General features: G+C 42.5%; 1 protein-coding gene across 1 annotated transcript in view; it reads left to right on the top strand.

Annotated features, from left to right (window-relative positions):
• Positions 1 to 22,851, top strand: part of LOC109864461 (sodium/potassium-transporting ATPase subunit beta-3) — a 54,507-nt gene extending 31,656 nt beyond the window's left edge. Inside the window, exons 2-7 of the mRNA XM_020452261.2 lie at positions 13,850 to 13,978; positions 18,321 to 18,419; positions 18,963 to 19,150; positions 19,955 to 20,005; positions 21,703 to 21,789; positions 22,056 to 22,851. Of these exons, the coding sequence (XP_020307850.1) occupies positions 13,850 to 13,978; positions 18,321 to 18,419; positions 18,963 to 19,150; positions 19,955 to 20,005; positions 21,703 to 21,789; positions 22,056 to 22,223 (722 nt within the window). The 3' untranslated portion in view covers positions 22,224 to 22,851. The remainder of the gene's footprint in view (positions 1 to 13,849; positions 13,979 to 18,320; positions 18,420 to 18,962; positions 19,151 to 19,954; positions 20,006 to 21,702; positions 21,790 to 22,055) is intronic.
• The last annotated feature ends 1,490 nt before the right edge of the window (positions 22,852 to 24,341 follow it).

The raw sequence follows: 24,341 nt of genomic DNA, 5'->3' as shown, positions 1-24,341 counted from the left end.
TTATGGTTTTACTTATTTTGTACCTAATGTTGCTGCTACCGTCACTTATGACTGAAAATAACTTCAAGACATCAGGACTGAGATTACTCACCACAGACTAGCAGAATCCTTTTTTTCCTTTCGCGACTGATGAGCCCGATGCGAAGGATATACTGCTTTCTCAGGAATAGGCCCAGATCCCCGCGATTTGCGTGAAGATGAGGCGGAGAAAAAGGGGCCAAAGGGCGGGCTGCCTTCTGAGAATTCGTAGGCGATTGAATAAACCCCCACTTCCCTCCCTTCTGCTAGCAAACGTGCAATCTTCGGATAAAAAAATTGACGAGCTACGCAGATGATTAAACTACCAACGGGACAATAAAAACTGTAACATCTTATGCTTCACGGAGGTGTGGCTGAACGATGACACTATCAACATACAGCTGGCTGGTTATACGCTGTATCGGCAGGATAGAATAGCGGCATCTGGTAAGACAAGGGGTGGCGGCTATGTATTTTTGTAAATAACAGCTGGTGCACTATATCTAAGGAAGTCTCGAGCTATTGCTCGCCTGAGGTAGAGTATCTAATGATAAACTCTGAGTTTTCATCTGTATTTTTCGTAGCTGGATAATACCACCACAGTCATAGGCTGGCACTAATACAGCATTGAATGAGCTGTATTCCGCCATAAGCAAACAAGATGACGCTCACCCAGAGACGGTGCTCCTAGTGGCCGGGGACTTCAATGTAGGTAAACTTAAATCCATTTTTACCAAATTTCTATCAGCATGTTAAATGTGCAACCAGAGGAGAAAAAAAACTCTGGACCACCTATACTCCACACACAGAGATGGATACAAAGCTCTCCCTCGCCCTCCATTTGGCAAATCTGACCATAATTCTATCCTCCTGATTCCTGCTTACAAGAAAAAATTAAAGCAGGATGCACCAGTGACTAGATCAATAAAAAAAGTGGTCAGATGAAGCAGATGCTAAGCAACAGGACTGTTTTGCTAGCACAGACTGGAATATGTTCCGGGATTCTTCCTATGGCATTGATGAGTACACCACATCAGTCATTGGCTTCATCAATAAGTGCATCGATGACGTCGTCCCCACAGTGATCGCACGTACATACCCCAACCAGAAGCCATGGATTACAGGCAGCATCCGCACTGAGGTAAAGGCTAGAGCTGCCGCTTTCAAGGAGTGGGACTCTAACCTAGAAACTTAAAAGAAATCCCGATATGCCCACCGACGAACCATGACTAATCATACTACACCGGCTCTGACGCTCGTCGAATGTGGCAGGGCTTGCAAACCATTACAGACTACAAAGGGAAGCACAGCCGAGCGCTACCCAGTGACACGTGCCTAACAGTCGAGCTAAACTACTTCTATGCTCGCTTCGAGGCAAATAACACTGAAACATGCATGAGAGCACAAGCTGTTCTGGAAGACTGTGTGATCACGTTCTCCGCAGCCGATGTGAGTAAGACCTTTAAACAGATCAACATTCACAAGGCTGCAGGGCTAGACAGATTACCAAGACGTGTACTGTAAGCATGCGCTGACCAACTGGCAAGTGTCTTCACTGACATTTTCAACCTCTCCCTGTCCGAGTCTGTAATACCAACATCTTTTAAGCAGACCACTACAGTGCCTGTGCCCAAAAACATTAAGGTAACCTGCCTAAATTACTACTGACCCGTAGCACTCACGTCTGTAGCCATGAAGTTCTTTGAAAGGCTGGTCATGGGTCACATCAACACCATTATACCAGAAACCCTAGACACACTACAATTTGCATACCGCCCCCACAGATCCACAGATGATGCAATCTCTATTGCACTCCACACTGCCCTTTCCCACCTGGACAAAAGGAACACCTATGTGAGAAAGCTATTCATTGACCACAGCTCAGCATTCAACACCATAGTGCCCTCAAAGCTCATCAATAAGATAAGGACCCTGGGGCTAAACATCTCCCTCTGCAACTGACTCCTGGACTTCCTGCCGCCCCCAGGTGGTAAGGATAGGTAACAACACAAAGTTCTACAGCTGCACCATCGAGAGCATACTGATAGGTTGCATCACTGCCTGGTATGGCAACTGCTCGGCCTCTGACCGCAAGGCACTACAGAAGGTACATCACTGGGGCCAAGCTTCCTGCCATCCAGGACCTCTTTTACCAGGCGGTGTCAGAGGAAGGCCTTAAAAATTGTCAAAGACTCCATCCACCTTAGTCATAGACTGTTCTCTCTGCTCAACTCACCGTGTTTGGAGGAGGAGGAATACTTTTTTCCTCACTGTAGGTCCAAGTGGCTTCTAAACAGCGTCTACCCCCAAGCCGTAAGACTCCTGAACATCTAATCAAATGGCTACCCAGACTATTTGCATTGCCCCCTTCCCCCTCTTTACTACGCTGCTACTCTCTGTTGTTGTCATCTATGCATAGTCACTTCAATAGCTCTACGTACATACTACCTCAACTAACCGGAGCCCCCGCACATTGACTCTGTACTGGTACCCCTGTATATAGTCTCGCTATTGTTGTTTTACTGCTGCTCTTTAATTACTTGTTACTTTTAGCTCTTATTTTTGGGATACGGGACACCAATCCTGTAGAGGTTATTAAGGCATATTAATACATTTACGTTTTTTCAGAGTACAAGTATCTTCCGATCCGACTATTGACTGTCAATTTACTGATATGATTACGAATAAGAGTATTGCCATATCGGCACACCCCTAGTATTTTCGTTAGTCTCTATGATTCTTATTTATCACATGCACGCACACAGCTTACAGATATGAGCCTAGTTTAAGCAGAAAATCTGTCAGAGTGCGAGAGCTGCTGGTAGAGCTTGCTGTTGGACTGAAACATGCTTTTGTAAGCCCAATCATTGCGTAACAATTCTAAATGAAATCACGTGTTAACTGTTTTGATAGCCACAATTAAAAATAGCTATTTTTATTTCTCAACTGGTAATTGAAGCGCACTTCCCATTCACCATTCAAGTGCATATAATGGTAGGCAGGCTACAACACATCACACACCACTTTGTAATTGGCTGGAGGCAGTATGCATTTTGAAAACATAAACTTATACTGAACCAAAATATAAATGCAACATGCAACAATTTCAAGATTTTACTGAGTTACAGTTCATATAAGTAAGTCAGTCAATTGAAATAAATTCATTAGGCCCTCCATCTATGGATTTAACATGACTGGGCAGGGATGGCCCACCCACTTGGTATAGGCCCACCCACTTGGCAGCCAGGCCCAGCCAGTCAGAATGAGTTTTTCCCCACAAAAGGGTTTCACATGGCCTGCGGTTGTGAGGCAGGTTGGACTTAATGCCAAATGCTCTAAAACTTATGGTAGGGAAATTAACATTAAATTATCTGGCAACAGCTATGGTGGATATTCCTGCAGTCAGCTTGCCTATTGCACGCCGACTTAACACTTGAGACATCTGTGGCATTGTGTTGTATAAACAAAACTGCACATTTTAAAGTGGCCTTTTATTGTCCCCAGCACAAGGTGCACCTGTGTAATAATCAGGCTGCGTTAACAGCTTCTTGATATGTCACACTTGTCAGGTGGATGGATTATCTTGGCAAAGGAGAAATGCTCTCTAACAGGGATGTAAATAAATGCACAACATTTTTGAGAATTAGCTTTTTGTGCATTCGGAACATTTCAGCAATTATAATTTTTTTTTTTTTAATAATTGTATTTATTTATTCGATTTTTTTTTCTCCAGCTCATTAAACACGGGACAAACACTTTACAAGTTGCATTTATATTTTTGTTCAGTGTAATTGTTTGAAACATTCATGTTTTACTACATATTATGAGGCATGTTTACCCTGGTTCAAAGTAGGCTAGCCAAAATACAACCAAACGTGGAGGCAATAATTTTATTAAGACTTCCATATGCCATTGAAACCAGTAGTGTATTCCACTCATGTTCTATTGGTTTTCAAATATCCAGCTTTTTTTCATTGTCCAGTAGCCAAAAGGCACAATCCTAGTCATATTAGCAACCCATCTTAGTTGTTGCATCTTTAGATCTCCCCTCTTTCAAAATGTCAATTTTATATTTTCATCTATGTCTCGTGAAAATGCTTGCTGTTAGGTGAGCTTTTGACAATGGTGTTTTCCCGCTAATTGCATTATGGAATGAGCATTCGCTCATAGCCTGGTATATCTCTCTAGTCACCCCCAAAACCAATTCTTTCTTTGGCCGCCTCTCCTTCCAGTTCTCTGCTGCCAATGACTGGAACGAACTACAAAAATCTCTGAAACTGGAAACACTTATCTCCCTCACTAGCTTTAAGCACCAACTGTCAGAGCAGCTCACAGATTACTGCACCTGTACATAGCCCACCTATAATTTAGCCCAAACAACTACCTCTTTCCCTACTGTATTTTATTTATTTATTTATTTTGCTCCTTTGCACCCCATTATTTTTATTTCTACTTTGCACATTCTTCCATTGCAAATCTACCATTCCAGTGTTTTACTTGCTATATTGTATTTACTTTGCCACCATGGCCTTTTTTGCCTTCACCTCCCTTCTCACCTCATTTGCTCACATCGTATATAGACTTGTTTATACTGTATTATTGACTGTATGTTTGTTTTACTCCATGTGTAAGTAACTCTGTGTCGTTGTATCTGTCGAACTGCTTTGCTTTATCTTGGCCAGGTCGCAATTGTAAATGAGAACTTGTTCTCAACTTGCCTACCTGGTTAAATAAAGGTGAAATAAAATAAATAAATAAATAGCCTAACGTAAACTAACTCACTTTTGTATATCACGCTGGTCCGTACAATTTACCTTATTTTACAGGCCAAAAAATGTAATACTTCCAGATCAACTGTAATATCAATACCATTGTAAAGCACAATTTCTCCCCTTTCCAACAAAATCAATGACGAGACCTTCATGCTGCCCGTCTCTGCATTATTCAAGAAGGCAGTGAGCTCCATCAGGTCTTTTTAAAAATGGCAGGTGGGGAATCGAAACCTATTGCGTGATTGTGAGAAGGAGAGATGTCATGTGGGGAAATTGCTTTTTTCATTCAATCTGTCCAATTTATCACCTTATCGCCTCTAAAATGTAAATAAAACACCATAAAAAGTTTATATAATGTCATTACATACCTATTTTAAGGTTTGTGTCGAATTTGAATCGGGTTTTTAGGGCGGTGCTAAAGTGATCTTCAGAAGTAAACAGCTGCATTTGAGAGTCATGATAGCTTGCAGTGATGACACAAAAAATGAATAGGTATCCCCCCTTACCCTGTCCCTTTCTTGTTTTTAAACGGTGAGAGAAGTGCTGCACCTGGTGGAGAGTGGCTGTAAGACAGAATTAGTTGCTTTATGCGTGCTGTACGTTACGCCATAACACGTTACGATGTATTGTACAGCGTCAGAGGGGTCCGTTTTTTTCTCCAATACTTCAACTTTTCTCCAATACTATAGAGCCATTATCATGTCAATCAACGCTTGAATAGAAACACAGTTCACACCCCAAATTTTGATGTCAACACAGTTGCTACAGTCCTATTAGTTTTCTTTGCAGCCTCATTTGAATGTCAAGGTTGCGCACATTTGTACGGAATGGGGTTAGCGTAAGTTACTGCCTTGTGTGCATTGCTGCGCTTATGTGAATACATAATAGCTCACCAACATTTTAAGCTAAACGTTCTGATCTTTTTCATAGCCCTCATTGCTTTAAAAAACAATATATGTAGCCTAGGCCTACTGGTTGTATGAATTGTCATTTTTGCACAGAATGACAAGCTGACCACTAAAATAGGTAAACTTTCCTACCATGGGGAATAGCAGATTGATAGACCAGGGGTGTCAAACTCATTCCAAGAAGGGCCGAGTGTCTGCGGGTTTTGGGGTTTTACTTTCAATTAAGACCTAGACAATCAGGTGAGGGGAGTTCCTTACTAATTAGTTACCTTAATTCATCAATCAAGTACAAGGGTGGAGTGAAAACCCGCAGACACTTGGCCCTCTGTGGAATGAGTTTGACAAGTGATTTTGTTGTTCACTACTCGTCTTGCTGAGGAAGTACATGTGAACAGTTATTCTAACATCTTCAAATGCGCATTGGAGTTCGGTAAAAAGGATGCATGCCGTTGCATCCCCGATTTGCATGTTCTGTTGAGCTGTATTACCATAATATAAATGTGATTTCTGTCATTCTGAGCACTGTATGTTATAAATTAAAATGCTGCTGTTCCTACTCCACATTTTCCTAATGGAAACCCTGCAATATGGTATTTGGATCATTTGTCCAGATTTACAATAAATTAACTAGCGATCATACCACTCATAAAATCATTCAAATATTTACCAATTTTCTATATAAATCCACAAGATAGAGGAGTACAGTAGCTGATAGTCCAGCTGTGTCATTGCACATGAAACAACACACAGCCCAAAAAGCTCCCCTATTGATCTTGCTTAGGGACACTACAATTGTCATACATACTGTAGACTAGCCTATAAGGGGGATACCTAGTCAGTTGTACAATTGAATGCATTCAACTGAAATGTGTCTTCCGCATTTAACACAACCTCTCTCAATCAGAGAGGTGCAGGGGGCTGCCTTAATCAACATCCACAGCACCCAGGGAACAGTGGGTTAACTGCCTTGCTCAGGGGCAGAACAACAGAGTTTTACCTTGTCAGCTCGGGGAGTCGATCCAGCAACCTTTTGTTTACTGGCCCAATGCCCTAAACCAACACTAGGCTAACCACTAGGCTACCTGCCGCCCAGCACAATCCAATGAATAATTGCATTATTGTTTTCAATTGAGTACAATTCTACTCTGGCCTGTAAACTGCAGCGAAAATATCATTTGAATAATGGCTTAAACGTTTCATTCCATTTGGATCAGTTATGTGTCCACTCAACATAATATAGAAAGGCACAGTTGCATGAGTCTGACTGTATTTTTACTTCTGATACTGATGCACTGTCTGTTGCCCATCATCATTCTCCTAAGTCATCACATAGGCCTATGTTCCTAAATATTTGTCATTTAACTTTTAAAATGGATTGCCTTTTAATGTGTGGCATAAACACAACTTGTCACAATGTTTTATTCTGATTAGACTACTTCAAAAGTCTGCTTTAGGCTACCTGTGCATGTTCATCCACTCCAATGTAATTCCAGCATCCAAACAGCCATTTGATTAATGGAAATAGACATCTGTTACAAAACTCAGACGTTTAATGGCATTAGGAGATTGTTAGACCAAGCCTTCGATACTGAGTAGGGAGAGATGTATTTTCTGTTTGTCAAGATTGACATACATGATTGTGGTATTGAAAACGCAAACTATGATGATAAACTCTCAAAGTCCGACATCTGTATGTAGGTATGCATAACGCTACTTATTGGTTTAGTGGAAAATGTGTTGCATATATTTTATATAATTATAAATATAGCATGAAAATGTTAAATCTGATGTCCCCCTAACTGATCATTGTTTGCAGCCTGCTCTGATCGTAGTGTAATGAGACAAGCTGAGACAGTGAGCTTGTCCGTCCGTGGTGGTCGGCAAATGTGACTCTGTCCTGGACTGGGATTAGATTTATGGTTAAAAGGAAATGGCCGGTTTGAGTCACAGGTAATTTATTTCCATGTTCATACCAGGCCCATGATGCATGAACCAGGCTGGTGTGTGTAATTGCATATTTATGTTCCTCCACGTGCGTGTGTATGTTGACATGGGTGCATGGAAAAAGTAAGGACAGCACCAAGGCCTGTCGTCTCATGCAGTCAGTTTAGAGAAGATACAAAACGTTCCCAAAGAGCTGTCTGATTGCCCACCACGTGTTCTTGGCATTCCTTGGGCTCTGTAATGTACACCTCCATAGCCCTGGTCCCCACTACCCCAGGGATACATTCAAACAACGTACCCGTAGTCCTCACACACACATACACACACTCCTCTGATCCTCACTCCTCCTGACACACACACACACACACACACACACACACACACACACCCCACCCCTAGTCTTCACTTTCCCTGGGACACCCACCACACCCCTAGTCCCCAGCCCCTCTGACCCTCTCCCTTTAGTATTAATAACCCCCAAGGCACATCACTGAAGGGGGTCACAGCCACACAAAGTATGTGGTTGACAAGGTTCAGTTACAGCCGACCAAGTAAAGAACATGAGCAGTTGAAAAGATGAGATGAAGGGTCTGGACCCATTGGCCCGGACAAAGATGAATTAACACATAAAAAATGCACTAATTTAAACTTTTGACATGTATGACATGTCACACAAATTACAGATAGCCCATCTGGAGTCTCTGTGGTCCATCAATGTATGACCCCCTAATAGAGAAGCGAAAGGCTCAATCCGTTTTTGGCTAAATACAAAAAGTACAGTACCAGTCAAATGTTTGGACACACCACCTACTCATTCAAGGGTTTTTCTTTATTGTTATTTTTTTCTCCATTGTTAAATAATATTGAAGACTTCAAAACTATGAAATAACACATATGGAATCATGTAGAAACCAAAAAAGTGAAAAACAAATCAAAATATATTTTATATTCATCGAAGTAGCCACCCTTTGCCTTGATGACAGCTTTGCACACTCGTGGCATTCTCTCAACCAGCTTCACCTGGAATGCTTTTCCAACAGTCTTGAGGGAGTTCCCACATATGCTGAGCACTTGTTGGCTGCATTTACTTCACTCTGCAGTCCAACTGATCCCAAACCATCTAAATTGGGTTAAGGTCGGGTGATTGTGGAGGACAGGTCATTTGATGCAACACTCCATCACTCTCCTTCTTGGTCAAATAGCCCTTACACAGCCTGGAGGTATGTTGGGTCATTGTCCTGTTGAAAAACAAATGATAGTCCCACTAAGTACTAACCAGATGGGATGGTGTATCACTGAAGAAGGCTGTGGTAGCAATGCTGGTTAAGTGTGCATTGAATTCTAAATAAATCACAGACCGTGTCACCAGCAGAGCACCATCACACAGTACTGCTTCTGAAAGCACCTGAAAGCCTACCTCCATGCTTCACGGTGGAAACCACACATGCAGAGATCATCCGTTCACATTCTCTACGTCTCACAAAGACATGGCAGTTGGAACCAAAAATCGCAGATTTTGACTCATCAGACCAAAGGACAGATTTTGACTGGTCTAATATCTATTGCTCGGGTTTCTTAGCCAAAGCAAGTCTCTTCTTATTATTGGTGTCCTTCGGTAGTGTTCTTTGCAGCAATTCGACCATGAAGGCTGAACAGTTGATGTTGAGATGTGTCTGTTACTTGAACTCTGAAGCATTTATCTGTGCTGCAATTTCTGAGGCTTGTAACTCTAATGAACTTAAGCTCTGCAGCAGTCTTCCTTTCCTGTGGCCCTCATGACCAGTTTCATCATAGTGCTTGATTGTTTTTGCGATTACACTTGAAGAAACTTTCAAAGTTCTTTACATTTTCTGGATTGACTGACCTTCATGTCTTAAAGTAATGATGGACTGTCATTTCTCTTTGCTTATTTGAGCTGTTCCTGCCATAATATGGACTTGGTCTTTTACCAAATAGGGCTATCTTCTGTATACCACCCTACATTTTCACAACACAACTGAGTGGAGAGGAGTTGGAGAACTTTGAGACAGGGACAGAGGGAATAGGTGGAGAGCATACTTTGAGGTCATGGTATTACGTGAAGGGAGGTTTTGTTGAACCTTTATTTAATCCAGGGAGTCCTTTCTCCCAAAGTGTGCACTTGTTCACTTCCCATCATAGATTTAAAAATAATGGGATCTGGTATAAGAAATGTCCTGCAGGCTGATGGTTGATTGAGTCGAGCCCAGGATCGATGCTTTAACAACTGCTGAGCAGACGCTAGGCCACGGCAGCCCAGCCTCTCCCTCCCTGACTCCAAAGAGCAGGGTGTGCGTCCCAAAAGGCCATCCCCTATTCCCTATATATATATATATATATAGTACACTATTTTTGATCAGGGTTCAGGCTCTGGTAAAAAAAATATATAAGAAAAATATTAAAAAGTGTGCACTATATAAAAATAGGGTTCCATTTGGGACATAGCCCAGGCTTCCTGAAAGGTCACACTCAGCTATTCTGAGGAGATAAAAGCACTTGGCATCCCAGTACTGTTTCTCAGTCCTAATGACCAATGATTGTTCGATGGAAATGGCTTTCTAATGCTGACTGTTTTTTGGGGGTGTGGTGAGACTGGCTACATCCCGACTGTGCTCCAAGAGGATGTGTTGGAGTGTCAATCCTAATTCCAGTTATAGATTCACAAGTGGTCGAATGGATAAAAAAGACAGGTCTATCTGATTTAACCAGGGTGGATTCTACATTTATCTTACATGAGCCTGCCATCTAAAGATGTGCATGCATGTCTTTGTCAGTCTAGCACTAATGCTGTGATAGATGATGGATGGGATTGTGTGTGTGTGTGTGTGTGTGTGTGCGTGTGTGTGTGTGTAGCTCTGACAAATCTGACACTTCCTACCCAGCTCTTCTCTTCCTCAGGCCAGTGCTGTGCCATCACTTATCTGTCCTCCCCCACACTCTATTTATAGACGCACAGTTTACCTCAGAGGCTTCAGGAAATAAGCAATGCATCTATTATTATACTGAAGCTCTCTCTAGCTCTATTTTTTTCTCTCACATACCATTTCTCTCCATCCATATATTTTCCCTGCATCATCCTGTCTTCTCTTTATGCGATATCGTCATTTTTTTTGTCTATCTAGGCTACATCTCTCTCTGTCCTGTGTAGCACTTTATCGATGTACATCCTTATGAAGATCTCTCTGTAGCTCATTCAACCATTTTGTGCCTTTCTCACCACCCTATTTTCACCTGTTTCTTTCATTTTGTATCTCTCTCTCTCCTCTTTCTTTGTATTCCCCTCTCTCTTTCTTTCTTTGTAACTCTATTTCCCTGGAATATCAATCAATCAAATGTATTTATAAAGCCTTTTTACATCAGCAGATGTCACAAAATGCTATACAGAAAACCCAGCCTAAAATGCCACACAGCAAGCAATGCAGATGTTGAAGCATGGTGGCTAGGAAAAATAGCTGTGAGTGGGCTCTTCCCTGAACCCCGGTGTTTCTGTAGAGATATCATGCATGGTGTAATAGTGACTCTCTACCATAGAGATATGGTATATACAGTGTCTATATATAATGTATCTCTAAGCAAGCTCTATATTCTTCATCCATTAGACACCAGGGAAATCCCCCTGAAGCTAGGACAGCAGAGTCCCTTCCCATCTTCTGAAAGCACCTGAAAGCCTACCTCTTCAAAGAGTATCTTAAATACTCACCTGAAATCCTGAACCAACACAATTGCACTTGTCTTTGCTGATAGCTACTTTATTGAGGAAACGTGTACTTACTGTGCCTGTGATATGTGGGAGTCCCACGTAGTTATTTTAAGATGAATGCACTAAGTCGCTCTGGGTAAGAGCGCCTGCTAAATGACTAAAATGTAATATCACCATCCTGTCATCTACACGATATCCCAGCCTGCTCCCAGATCTGTACAGACCTTTTTTAACACCTCTGACTGGCAATGTCAATTTTCTTTTAAATAATACAGCTTCGTGTGTGTGTGTGTGTGTGTACGTACTTTGTTGACTGAAACACTGGTTTAAATTGAAATCTACATTGGTTTGTATTGTGGAACTTAATAAGAATACCTGTGTGCTGGAGTTTTTTTTAAAGACAACTGACTTTTCTGTCACTCTCATGATGTCACACGTCCTTAGCTGATCTTTCTTTCTTTTTTTTCTCTCTCTCTCTCTCTCTCTCTCTCTCTCTCTCTCTCTCTCTCTCTCTCTCTCTCTCTCTCTCTCTCTTTCTCTATTCTCTCTCTCTCTCTTTCTCTATTCTCTCTCTCTCTCTTTCTCTATTCTCTCTCTCTCTCTCTCTCTCTCTCTCTTTCTCTCTCAATTCAATTCAAAGGGCTTTATTGGCATGGGAAACATATGTTTACATTGCCAAAGCAAATGGTTTTGACAATAAACAAAAGGGAAATAAACAAGGAAAATAAACAATAGGTCAACATTAAAATACATTTAAAATGTTATATTATTGGCTATGTACGCAGTTGTAACAATGTGCAAATAGTTGCAGTATGAAAGGGAAAATAACTGAACAGATAAATATAGGTTGTATTTACAGTGTTGTTTGTGCTCCACTGGTTGCCCTTTTCTCATGGCAACAAGCCACAAATTTTGCTGATGTGATGGCACACTGTGAAATTTCACCTAACAGATATGGGAGTTTATCAATGTTTGATTTGGTCTGTGGGAAACATATGTCCCTAATGTGGTCATACATTTGGCAGGGGGTTAGGAAGTGTAGCTCAGTTTCCACATTATTTTGTGGGCAGTGGGCACATAGGCAGACTTGGCTCTCAAGAGAAGACGGGCTATGGCGACCTCTCTAAATAGCAAGGCTCTGCTCACTGAATCTGTACATAGTCAAGGATTGTTTTTAAATTGGGGTCAGTCACAGTGGTCAAGCTCTCTCTCTCTGTCTCTCCGTACTGTACTGGCCCTGATATTTTCTTTCACATTGTCCTCTCCAGCATGGTTCCAGGAACTATGGTGGATGCTTAACCAGGCTTGTGCAGTACATTTTGGCTCAGTAGTTATTTAGTCTATTTCAGTCTGGAGGGTGTCTGTGGAGAGAGTAGCAACAGTAGGGCTTAGTGCTCTATTCAATCTGTATCACTGAAGCGTTAAAGATTGTGCAATAGAAATGTAAAGGTGATTTCCGATTGAGCCGACATATGCAACGTATACGGTGAATGCAGTCTCTTTCAATCATGCTGTAATGTTGAACTTCCGCAATACGGATTTAGTAGAGCCCCTAGTTTGATATGGCCAAAATGGACATTTGACAGAAATTAATTGATTTACAATCAGATTGAAAGTGGTGAGGTGCTTTGTCACAAACAGTAAATATGTTTTTCTCTCTCTGTCTCTCTCTGTCTCTCTTGCTCTCTATATAAACACACATGCACACACACACAGCTATGTCTTATTATACTTGTGAGGACATTTTGGGGTCCAACAATTGATTCCCATTCAAAATCCGAACCCTAAACCGAACCCTTACCCTAACCGTAGTTACAACCCTTTCCTGCAGTCAAATGACCAAATCGCCCTCTAGTGGCCTCATGGGTGGTGTGTTATCAATATTTTTCATAATTATTTACAAAAACCTGCTGAAAGTCTGGTGTTTCTATGTCAAACGGTTCTGTTATATTTCAGTCTTCTGTGATGTGTATATAAAGTGTAATATTTGGAGGCGAACTCAAAATGTAATACATTTCATCTCTATATCTGACATGGTACAGGTGTCTTCTTCTTTGTTTTAAGCCCATAACCATGTGTGTGAGGTGTATACTTTTGTTTCAAAGAAGATTTATTAAAGACCAAGAAACACTGTGATTTAGCCCACTGTAGTAAAATGTTAACCCTAACCCTAATTCTAACCATAACCCTAAACCTCTAAGCCTAAAATATCCTTTTGACTGGAAACGTGTCCTCACTTTGTATTTTTGTTGGTTTACTCTTCTTGTGAGGACTTCTGGTACTCACAAGTCTAGTAAAACATGGACAAACACACACTGTCGAACTTGCAAAAGATTTATGGGGACAAAAAAATCAATTCATATGACTTACACTGATGGGAAGAATAATTTTGATCTGTTGAGCCAAGATTGTGTGATTAACAGAGTAATTATTCCCTCTTTCTCTCTCTCTCTCTCTCTCTCTCTCTCTCTCTCTCTCTCTTTCCTCAGCCCTGATATTGCTTTTCTACCTGGTCTTCTATGGGTTCCTGGCAGGGATGTTCACGCTCACCATGTGGGTCATGCTACAGACACTGGACGACAACATTCCTACGTACCGCGACCGAGTGGCCAGTCCAGGTGACTTATTACGCTGCAGAAAACAGACACTCAACCTAAACAGAATAGTGCTCATATTGAAATTCAACCATTCACTCTCTCTATCTCTCTCTCTCTCTTTCGCGCTCTTTTTCTTTCTCTCTCTCTCAATCTTCCTTTCTTTCGCTCTCTCTCTTCACACACACGCACGTAAAATATGAATATGTCCACTCTTCTCAAACATGTCATTGTCTCTCACGGACTGCGTCGCTTTCATTTCTTGCTGCATCTGGACTGCTGTTGATACATAGACAAGGCTCCTGCAGAATGGGAGCATGCTCACTCACTAACACCAGAGCTGTCTCTGCTTGCGCCTGGCATGCACAGTGTCTCGGACTCTGCTGCCATGTCCCACTGAAGCCCTGACTGGCTTGACAAATCAAATCAAATTGTATTTGTCACATGCACCAAATACAACAGGTGTAGACCTTACAGTGAAATACTTACAAGTACTTAACCAACAATGCAGTTTTAAGAAAAGTAAGTGTTAAGTAAAAAATAGATGAGTAAAAGATATAATAAAAATAACAAATAATTATGGCGCAGCATTAAAATAATAGTAGCGAGCCTATATACAAGGATACCAGTACAGACTCAATAGGGGCACAGGATAGTCAAGGTAATTGAGGTAATATGGACGTGTAGGTAGAGTTAAAGTGCCTATGCATAGATATATGACAGAGGGTAGCAGCAGTGTAAAAGAGGGGGTTGGATAATGCAAATAGTCTGGGTAGCTGTTTGATTAGCTGTTCTGGAGTCTTATGGCTTGGGGGTAGAATCAGTTAAGTAGCATTTTGGACCTAGACTTGGCGCTCCGGTACCGCTTGCCATGCAGTAGCAGAGAGAACAGTCTATGACTAGGGTGGCTGGAGTCTTTGACATTTTTTTGTGCCTTCCTCTGACACCACCTTGTATATAGGTCCTGAATGTTAGCAAGCTTGGCTCCAGTGATGTACCCTCTGTAGTGCCTTGTGGTTGGTGGCAGAGCAGTTGAAATACCAGGCAGTGATGCAACCATGCTCTCGATGGTGCAGCTGTATAACTTTTTGAGGATCTGAGGACCAATGCCAAAACATTTCAGTCTCCTGAGAGGGAATAGGCTTTGTCGTGCACTCTTTACGACTGTCTTAGTGTGGCTGGACCATGTTAATTTGTTGGTGATGAAGACACCAAGAAACTTGAAGCTCTAAACCTGCTCCACTGCAGCCCGTCGATGAGAATGGGGGCATGCTCGGTCCTCCTTTTCCTGTAGTCCACAATCATCTCCTTTGTCTTGATCACGTTGAGGGAGAGGTTGTTATCCTGGCACCACATGGCCAGGTCTCTGACCTCCTCCCTATATGCTGTCTCATCATTGTCGGTGATCAGGCCTACCACTGCTGTGTCGTCGGCAAACTTAATGATGGTGTTGGAGTCGTGTCTGGCAATGCAGTCATGGGTGAACAGGGAGTACAGGAGGGGACTGAGCACGCACCCCTGAGGGGCCACAGAGTTGAGGATCAGCGTGGCAGGTGTGTTGTATCGAGTTGATGAGGGAGGTGTTTAGTCCCAGGATCCTTAGCTTAGTGATTAGCTTTGAGGGCACTATGGTGTTGAACGTTGACGCAGTCAATGAATAGCATTCTCACGTAGGTGTTCCTTTTGTCCAGGTGGGAAAGGGCAGTGTAGAGTGCAATAGAGAATGCATCATCTGTGGATCTGTTGGGGCGGTATGCAATTTGGAGTGGGTCTAGGGTATTACATGTTGGTATTACAGACTCAGCCAGGGACAGGTTGAAAATGTCAGTGAAGACACTTGCCAGTTGGTCAGCGCATGCTCAGAGTACACGTCCTGGTAATCCATCTTGTCCTGCGGCCTTGTGAATGTTGACCTGTTTAAAGATCTTACTCACATCAGTGTGATCTTACTCACATGGAGGTCTTACTCACATGGAGAGCATGATCACAGTTGTCCAGAACAGCTGATGCTCTCATGCATGTTTCAGTGTTGCTTGCCTCGACGCGAGCATAGATGTAATTTATCTCATCTGGTAGGCTATTGTCACTGGGCAGCTCTCGGCTGTGACTCTCGTTGTAGCATGTAATAGTTTGCAAGCCCTGCCACATCCATCGAGCGTTGGAGCCAATGCAGTAAGATTCAATCTTAGTCCTGTATTGACGCTTTGCCTGTTTGATGGTTCATCGGAGGGCATAGCGGCATTTCTTATAAGCGTCTTTTTAAGCGGCAGCTCTACCCTTTAGCTCAGTGCGGATGTTGCCTGTAATCCATGACTTCTGTTTGGGGTATGTACGTACGGTCACTGTGGGGACGATGTCATTGATGCACTTATTGATGAAGCCAGTGACTGATGTGGTGTACCCCACAATGCCACCGGAACATATTCCAGTCTGTGCTTGCAAAATAGTCCTGCAGCTTAGCATCTGCTTCATCTGACCACTTTTTTTTAGCACCAGAGTCGCTGGTGCTTCCTGCTTTAGTTTTTGCTTGTAAGCAGGAATCAGGAGGATATAATTATGGTCAGATTTGCCAAATGGAGGGAGAGCTTTGTACGTGTCTCTATGTGGAGTAAAGTTGGTGTCAAGTTTTTTTTCTTCCTCTGGTTTCATATTTAACATGCTGGTCCAAATTATATAAAATAGATTTAAGTTTCCATGCAATAAAGTTTCCCTGCATACATTGGCTAATAGGACTGATGGTAGAGGCAGATTACCCACTCGCCGTCGGATCCTTACAAGGCACCCCGACCTATGTCCCCGGTATCTACGTCTCTTTCTCATGCGAATGACGGGGATTTGGGCCTTGTCGGGTGTCTGAAGTAAATCCTTCTCATCTGACTTGTTAAAGAAAAATCTTGGTCCATTACGAGGTGAGTAATTGCTGTTCTGATATCCAGAAGCTCTTTTTTGTCATAAGAGACGGTGGCAGATGTACAAAATAAGTTACAAATAACGCAAAAAAACACACACAATGGCACAATTGGTTAGGAGCCCAGCGTCATTCATTTCTTTTTCAGAGGAGCTGACTGCCGCTGCCAAAACACGCAAGCAATCAGCGAATTAACAGATCAGTCAAACACTGACTGACTGCTGTTGGCATTTTAGAAATTAAAAATTAAAATACTGTGCCAGTGTAACAAAAAAAATAGAAGAGTTAGAAATATGATCCTGTGAATTATGGAGCAGAGTTGTGTGTGTGCATGTGTGTAGGAGTTAGAGAGTCTGTCTCCCAGGCTGTGCAGGTATCCTCCCGCTGGTCTACCAGTATAGCACCCATCTGTTCCCCACAGCCTCTCTCCAACTCCATGGCTCTGACAGAGAGGCCATCATGAAACTAACTCCCCTCCTTTAGGCCTACAAGTCCTAATACTGTATATTATAATAATAATAATAATAATAATATATTCCATTTAGCAGATGCTTTTCTCCAAAGAGACTCACAGTCATGCATTTTTGTAAGGGTGGCCCCAGCAGGAATCAAACCCATGATATTGCCGTTGCAAGCACCATGTTCTACCAGTTGAGCATTTATGCCCTCTCCCAGTCACAGCCAAACCTCTCGAATGGGATTCTGTCTTATAACTCTTCCTGTTCTTGTATAACTCTTCCTGCTCTTGTATAAGTTTCTAAGGCTGTGTAGCAGAACCTGCAGAGTTGCAGCTAAAATGCAAATCTTCTGACTAGCTTCTTTTTGGGGTTTGGCAAAAAATGTGTAGAATGCAGTTATAGTATAGTATCACAGTGTCCTGGTAATATGGCCTCCTCTGCCTCACCGTTTGCAGATGGCCTGACTGAGTCCCAAATGGCACCCTATTCCCTACATAGTGCAATACTTTTGACCAGGACCCAAAGGCCTCAGGTCATAAAGTAGTGCAACCCCTGTCTTGACGGTCAGTCACCTGCTGACCCTCTTTGCCAGAAGGTTTTCACCTGGCGAGTGTTAATATCATTGGCGGTTTTGAAAAACTTAGCTAATTAAACTTTTTTTAACAACTCTCCCACAACTCCTTCGAACAATGTCAGGCAGCATAAGCAATACATGTGGCTTATTGTAAGTATAAGATTTTGATAAAAATGTATATATCTCTCATTTGCTATATGAATAGCATTAATTAATGTGACAAGCTGGAATTGGGGTCATTTGCATGCCACCAGAATTGAGTTAGCCTGCTGATCTAAAGCCCAGGCATTCCCTCGGGGATCTAACACAAATCTTCAGGTCTCATGCAAGGATACTTGTTATGTGAGCGAGGTTCACTGGACCATCTCCATAACATTAGTAGGTGCAGACAGTTGACGTGACATGTTTCCCCCTACCTGTCCTCAGGTCTGGTGATCAGGCCCCGGTCCTTGGACATCGTCTTCAACCGCACCGACACTAAGCAGTACGTCCAGTATGTCCAGCATCTGGAGAACTTCCTTCAGCGTGAGTGATAGAATCCCACTTTCAGACCCATTCATTTTTTTCTAAAGAATGTGTACATTTGACTCCAATGGACAAATACAGTATTAGTGTTGGGCCACCATGGTAAAGGAAATTTGAGATTGAGTAGTTACAGTTGATTCCACTTTGTATACATGACTAAGGAGTATTCTACCTGACTTGAAAGTGCACTGTAATCCTTGGCAGATGCACTGGAATATGCATATGCCACAGGAGTTTGGTGGCCCCTCAATTGGGGAGGATGGGCTCTTGGTAATGCCTGGAGTGGAATAACACTTGGCTTGATGCCATTCCATTCGCTCCATTCCAGCCATTGTTATGAGCCGTCCTACACTCAGCAGCCTCCACTGATTATGTAATATGTATCCCAAACAAACAAACAAGTAATGAATACGTTACTGTGAAATAATTATTAGCTACAATGTTGACATGTAATATTTAGGTGAATACTGTCTGTACCAGGTAAATAGCAGGCTGTCAAATACAGTGGAACTTGAGTCTGTGCCCTATGTTGGGACCCCTCAGAATACAACGACACTGTGCAGGAGAGGAACGAGCTGTGTATGGTGGGAGAGTACTATGAGCAGGATGATCAGGAGGAGAAGAAGGTGTGTCAGTTCAAGCGCAGTCTGCTCCGGCAGTGCTCCGGCCTGTCTGACACCACCTTTGGCTACACCGAGGGGAAACCCTGCGTCCTGGTCAAGATGAACAGGGTGAGTGCCCCGACTGGAGGTTGTCGTCGGTTCTGCTCTTCTGAAAATGCATTGGGCAACGTTAGCCCACTGAACTAAAGCCTATAGACTGGAGCTTAAGCCTTAAAGTTATTAGCTCTGGGAGGTAACACAAGTCTTCAGGTCTCAGGCAAGGTCACTTATCACACAAGCGTGGTTCACTGAACTACCTCCCCTACACGAGTACCTCCCTGTCTTCGATCCATTGCCTTTGAACTACAGCTTTTCAGTGTATCCTCTCTCTGTCTTCATGCAGACGTAGAGTTTGTTCAAATTCATATTGAAAAGTGCATATTCTCTGTCCTTTCCACTGCACTTGTTTTTTAATCACTGTTTGGAATATCCTCTGACGACAGGGCATCCTGTGTCAGCATCTCTGTTTGCAGGGATTGAGGTCAGAGTGAATTGATTGGCCTCTGTGTAGCCTGATTGGTATTCAGTTCAATCCAACTTAATAAATCCAGTCAGGGGCAATTAAGAAGATTCTTAGGCATCTCTGAGAACGCTATGTTTATGACAGTCAAAATCCCTGGCCCTTCAGTAAGCAGGCAGCACACATGTGCCCCATCTACAGACTTGGCCAGCTCATATCAAATGACCTCATTGTGTCACTAACTGAGCTACTTCTTAACATATCTCAAATCAGTGCTTCCATTTCTGAGACCATTCTGAAATCTGATGTCTCAATCATTTTTACATGTAAACAAGCTTGTGGAATGTGTATGGAACACATGTAAAGAAAGGTTGCTATAATAGTATTTTAATGTATTCTTCTCACTCCTGCAGATCATTGGACTGAAACCGCGCGGGGACCCCTACATTAACTGCACAGCTAAGGTAAGCAAACAAACAGTTAATTGTGTGTGTGTTCCAGGTTGTGTCTTTGTGTGCTAGGACTTTTAGAGACAGGTTATGTGTCTATATTTTTTTTGTATTTTGTGTGTATGTGTGTGTGTGTGTGCATTATGTAGATATGCACATGTATGTTTCAGTCTGTGTTTTCACACACGTGTCTGTATTTGATTTCTCTCCACGCTGCCTGTAGGGCCAGCAGTTCACTGGTGGGTAAGAAATTGGGTCATAGCCCCCTATGTTTTCCCATGGTCCTAGCCCTAGCCTTTCTCCATTACCTTTCTGCGCTGCTTCTGTCCAACTCTGTGATTTGGCGCTTTGACCTCTGCTGCTTTAAACAGCATTCATGGCATTCATATTGTTGAGCTTTCTACTCTAACCCCTATATACAGTACTATATAGACTGAAGAATAGTCAATATTAAAGCATTGATCTTTTTAGTAATTATTGTCACTGACTGTATATAACTGCAGTTGGTGTATATATCTGGATGGTAAGCTGAAAAGGTTATTTCCATTGATTTTAGAACCCTGCTCCGCTACACCATGGCTCCCACTAACAATGTTTCCCTGGTTTTTGTCTGGCTCTGACATGACTTTTACCCCTTTTTCTCCACAATTTCGTGGTATGCATTTGGTAGTTATGGTCTTGTCTCACCACTGCAACTCCCGTACGGACTCAGGAGAGACGAAGGTTGAGAGCCGTGCGTACTTCGAAACACGACCCAACCAAGCCACGCTGCTTCTTGACACAATGCCCACTTAACCCGGAAGCCAGCCACACCAATGTGTTGGAGGAAACACCATACAGCTGGCGACCATGTCAGCATGTATGCGCATGGGCCCGCCACAGGAGCCGCTAGAGCGCGATGGGACAAGGACATCCCTGCTGGCCAAACCCTCCCCTAACCAGAACGATGCTGGGCCAATTGCGCAGCCGGTCATGGCCAGCTGCGACAGAGCCTAAACTCGAACCAGGATCTCTAGTGGCACAGCTAGCACTGTGATGCAGTGCCTTAGACCACTGCGCAACTCAGGAGGCCCTGGCTCTGACATTCTAACAACCTCTCTCTCTCAGCGCGCGTGATCTGGGTTTCATCTCTCCCTCACCAAGACTGTCAACTCTGAACTTTGTGACCTGTTTGCAAATGTTTAAAAGTGAACAGAGAAACACTGATGCTGTACTCTGCTTTTCAGCAAACGAAAAGGCTCTTTTAAATACTTCACTGGTGTTTTAACTCCCATCTGTCCTCCTCTCGTTCTCTCTAAATTCATTTGAATTTCTCCTCTCCACCGTAGACCATTCTGATAACCATAGAGAACCATCTGGTGGCAGATTGTATGTGTGTGCGTGCGCGTGTTTGTACGGGTATGTGTGAGTGGATGGTAGCTATATTATGCGCATGTGTGGTAACTGTTGTGTACTGTGAGAGTGTGTGGTGGTTTACACTATGGCGTGTGGTCCATGCCATGTGCACATGTGTAAAGCTACAGTGTGTGTGTGTCTGTTTGTCCACTACAGGGTTGTTGTATCTCGTTGTTTACAGAGTTAGTCAGATTGTTGTTCTGAGAGTCATTTGTTCCAAGGGCATTCATATGTATAGTTCTGTGATCTCACACCTCTTCCTCCTCCTCCTCTTCTTCACCCCCTCCTTCCTCTTCATCCTCCTCTTCCTTCCACAGAGAGAAAGCCCCCTGCAGATGCAGTACTTCCCATCCGAGGGGCGGTTCGATAAGATGTACTTCCCTTATTACGGGAAAAATTTACATGTAAGTACATTACGCTACATATTTATATTGAGAAGGAAACTGTTCATGAATAGAATAATTTAACTTAATTACAAGTAGTTAATGTTACCATTGTCAAGGCAGTCTGGCGAGAAGAGAATGCTAGGAAATGTATGGGAGTGAACTAAGACTACATTAATGCCAGTGTATTGTCATGACAATGACTGTTATGTGTGTGGATGTGCGCACATCTGTGCATATATGAATAAACAGTGGTTTATCTCCATCTCTCCCTGTGTGTTTGCCAGTCAACCTACGTTCAGCCACTGGTCGCGGTCAAGCTTCTGCTGACCAAGGAGGACTACAACAATGAGCTGACCGTGGAGTGTAAGATCGAGGGCTCCGACCTGCGGAACAGGGACGACCGTGACAAGTTCCTTGGGCGCGTCACGTTCAGGGTCAAAGTGGTCGAGTAGTGGTTCAGGAAAACCACCAGCGTTGCACAATGCCACCTTTGAGTATAATCAATGCACTCACCCACCTCCACCTCTTCCTCCATCCACTTCCCTCCCTCCATCCGGTGGATCAGGGGAAGCTACGGTAGCAGGGTTGTGTGCTCCTTATAAACTAACAACATGAACCCCCCCTGAAACACACACAAATACACAACTCTCACCCCCACCTCCATTAAAGTTAGTGGTAATGTAGCAACAACGTGCCATAGTAGGGACCTGTATATAGCTGTATTTGGAGCATTGAGTTGTGGTATTTCTCCCGTAGTGCTGTGCAGTCTGCTATGTGTGATGTGTTGTTTCTGTATGTACATACTTGATGGCTATAAACACTGTTTTTCTTTAGCTCACTATGTCTGAACGCTGTAAGAGATCAAACTAAGAAATAGATGAATAGCTGTAATTTAAGATTATTGATTAAGAGAATACATGAAGAATGAAAAATGCCCCAAAATATATCTGCTTATAATTCAACCTACCTGTCCAACATCTAAGGGAAGAGATTTTTACACCCCTATGGGAACTGTGCTTTGGACAGATGCCTTATGGTCGGTATGAGAACAAATCTTAAATAAAGATGATTTTAAAGATATTTGTGTCTATTTACTTTTAGTGCCATGGCTGGGATAAATTAAAGGACAAGTGTACTGCACTTCTGGCAATACGCCTTTTAATGGCAATTGCCCTGACATTCGCAGAGATCACACACGGTACACGCTGCGGATGTCAGCCCTTGTCAACAATGCAACTTTAAATCTAAGCCCAGGATTTGAATGTGGAGTTGAATGCTCTGTAGTATTGTGTTGACCTGCTGCCCTCATATGGTGGTCCTATGGAAATAACCCTGATGAAGGTCTATTGACCCATTAAAACATGACCATTATTATATCCTGATTCCTGCTTACAAGCAAAAACTAAATCAGGAAGTACCAGTGACTCACTCTATACGGAAGTGGTCAGATGACCTGGATGATACGCTACAGGACTGTTTTGCTATCACAGACTGGAATATGTTCCGGGATTCATCCAATGGCATTAAGGGGTATACAACGTCAATCATCGGCTTCATCAACAAGTGCATCGACGACGTTGTCTCCACAGTGACAGTACGTACATATCCCGATCAGAAGCCATGGATTACAGGCAACATCCGCATCGAGCTAAAGGCTAGAGCTGCCGCTTTCAAGGAGCGAGACACTAATCCAGATGCTTATAAGAAATCCCGTTATGCCCTTAAACAAACTACACTTTCTCCTTTAAAAGTTATATCATACTGCAACACACCTTGCGTGCTGCTGCAGAATTCTATGGCACGTTATTTAATTGTCAGACATTTTTACCATTAATGCTAGTTAGAGCTAGTTTGACCACCAGAGGGCATCTTTGAGAAGCATTTGATAGTCTTCAATATTGGCATTACTAGAGAATTTAAACCTTTTTTGTAAGAACATAGTATATGGGATTGATTTGAAGAAATATAGCTTAATTATTTTGATTAATATTATGGGGTTTCTATTCCAAGAAAAACAAAAAGCAAAACCCTCAGGGTTCCGTTAGGATGGAACGGAAAATATGACTGTACAATGTGGTGGTCGGGAGTAGGCTACAGTACTAAGAGCATAAGAGGATTGGATGATTCTAAATTAATCTAAGGGACATTTTTTCGTTAGGGCAAATCTGATATGTGAAAATATCTAAGGGGCTTTTATATAATTCTAAATTAATAATAATAATAATCTCTTTGATTAAAAAATAACAATATTTTGGAGATGTTTTCGTTTTAATTTAACCTAGAGTGAGTGAGGAAAAAGGCCATTCTTGAACATGGGGTGAGACATTCTCACTAATTTGTAAATAAAGTCAGTTTGTTATTTATAATTATTTATTTCTGTTTTTAGAAGGAGAGAAACCAAAAGCTGCCTCATGGGTTTCCCGGTGGCGGCCGGCACAGGTATCGAACAAGCATCTGTAGCAACACAGTTTGTAATCTGAATAAAGGCCAAAATAATATTTATAAATATATATAAAATAATTTCATATGGGTCTCCAGGTGGCTGTCGGCACAGGTATCAAACCAGCATC

This window comes from Oncorhynchus kisutch, linkage group LG19, assembly GCF_002021735.2.
Source record: "Oncorhynchus kisutch isolate 150728-3 linkage group LG19, Okis_V2, whole genome shotgun sequence".
Classification (NCBI taxonomy): Eukaryota; Metazoa; Chordata; class Actinopteri; order Salmoniformes; family Salmonidae; genus Oncorhynchus; species Oncorhynchus kisutch.
Note: the sequence above shows the minus strand (reverse complement) of the source record. Positions and strands in the feature narration are given on the sequence as shown.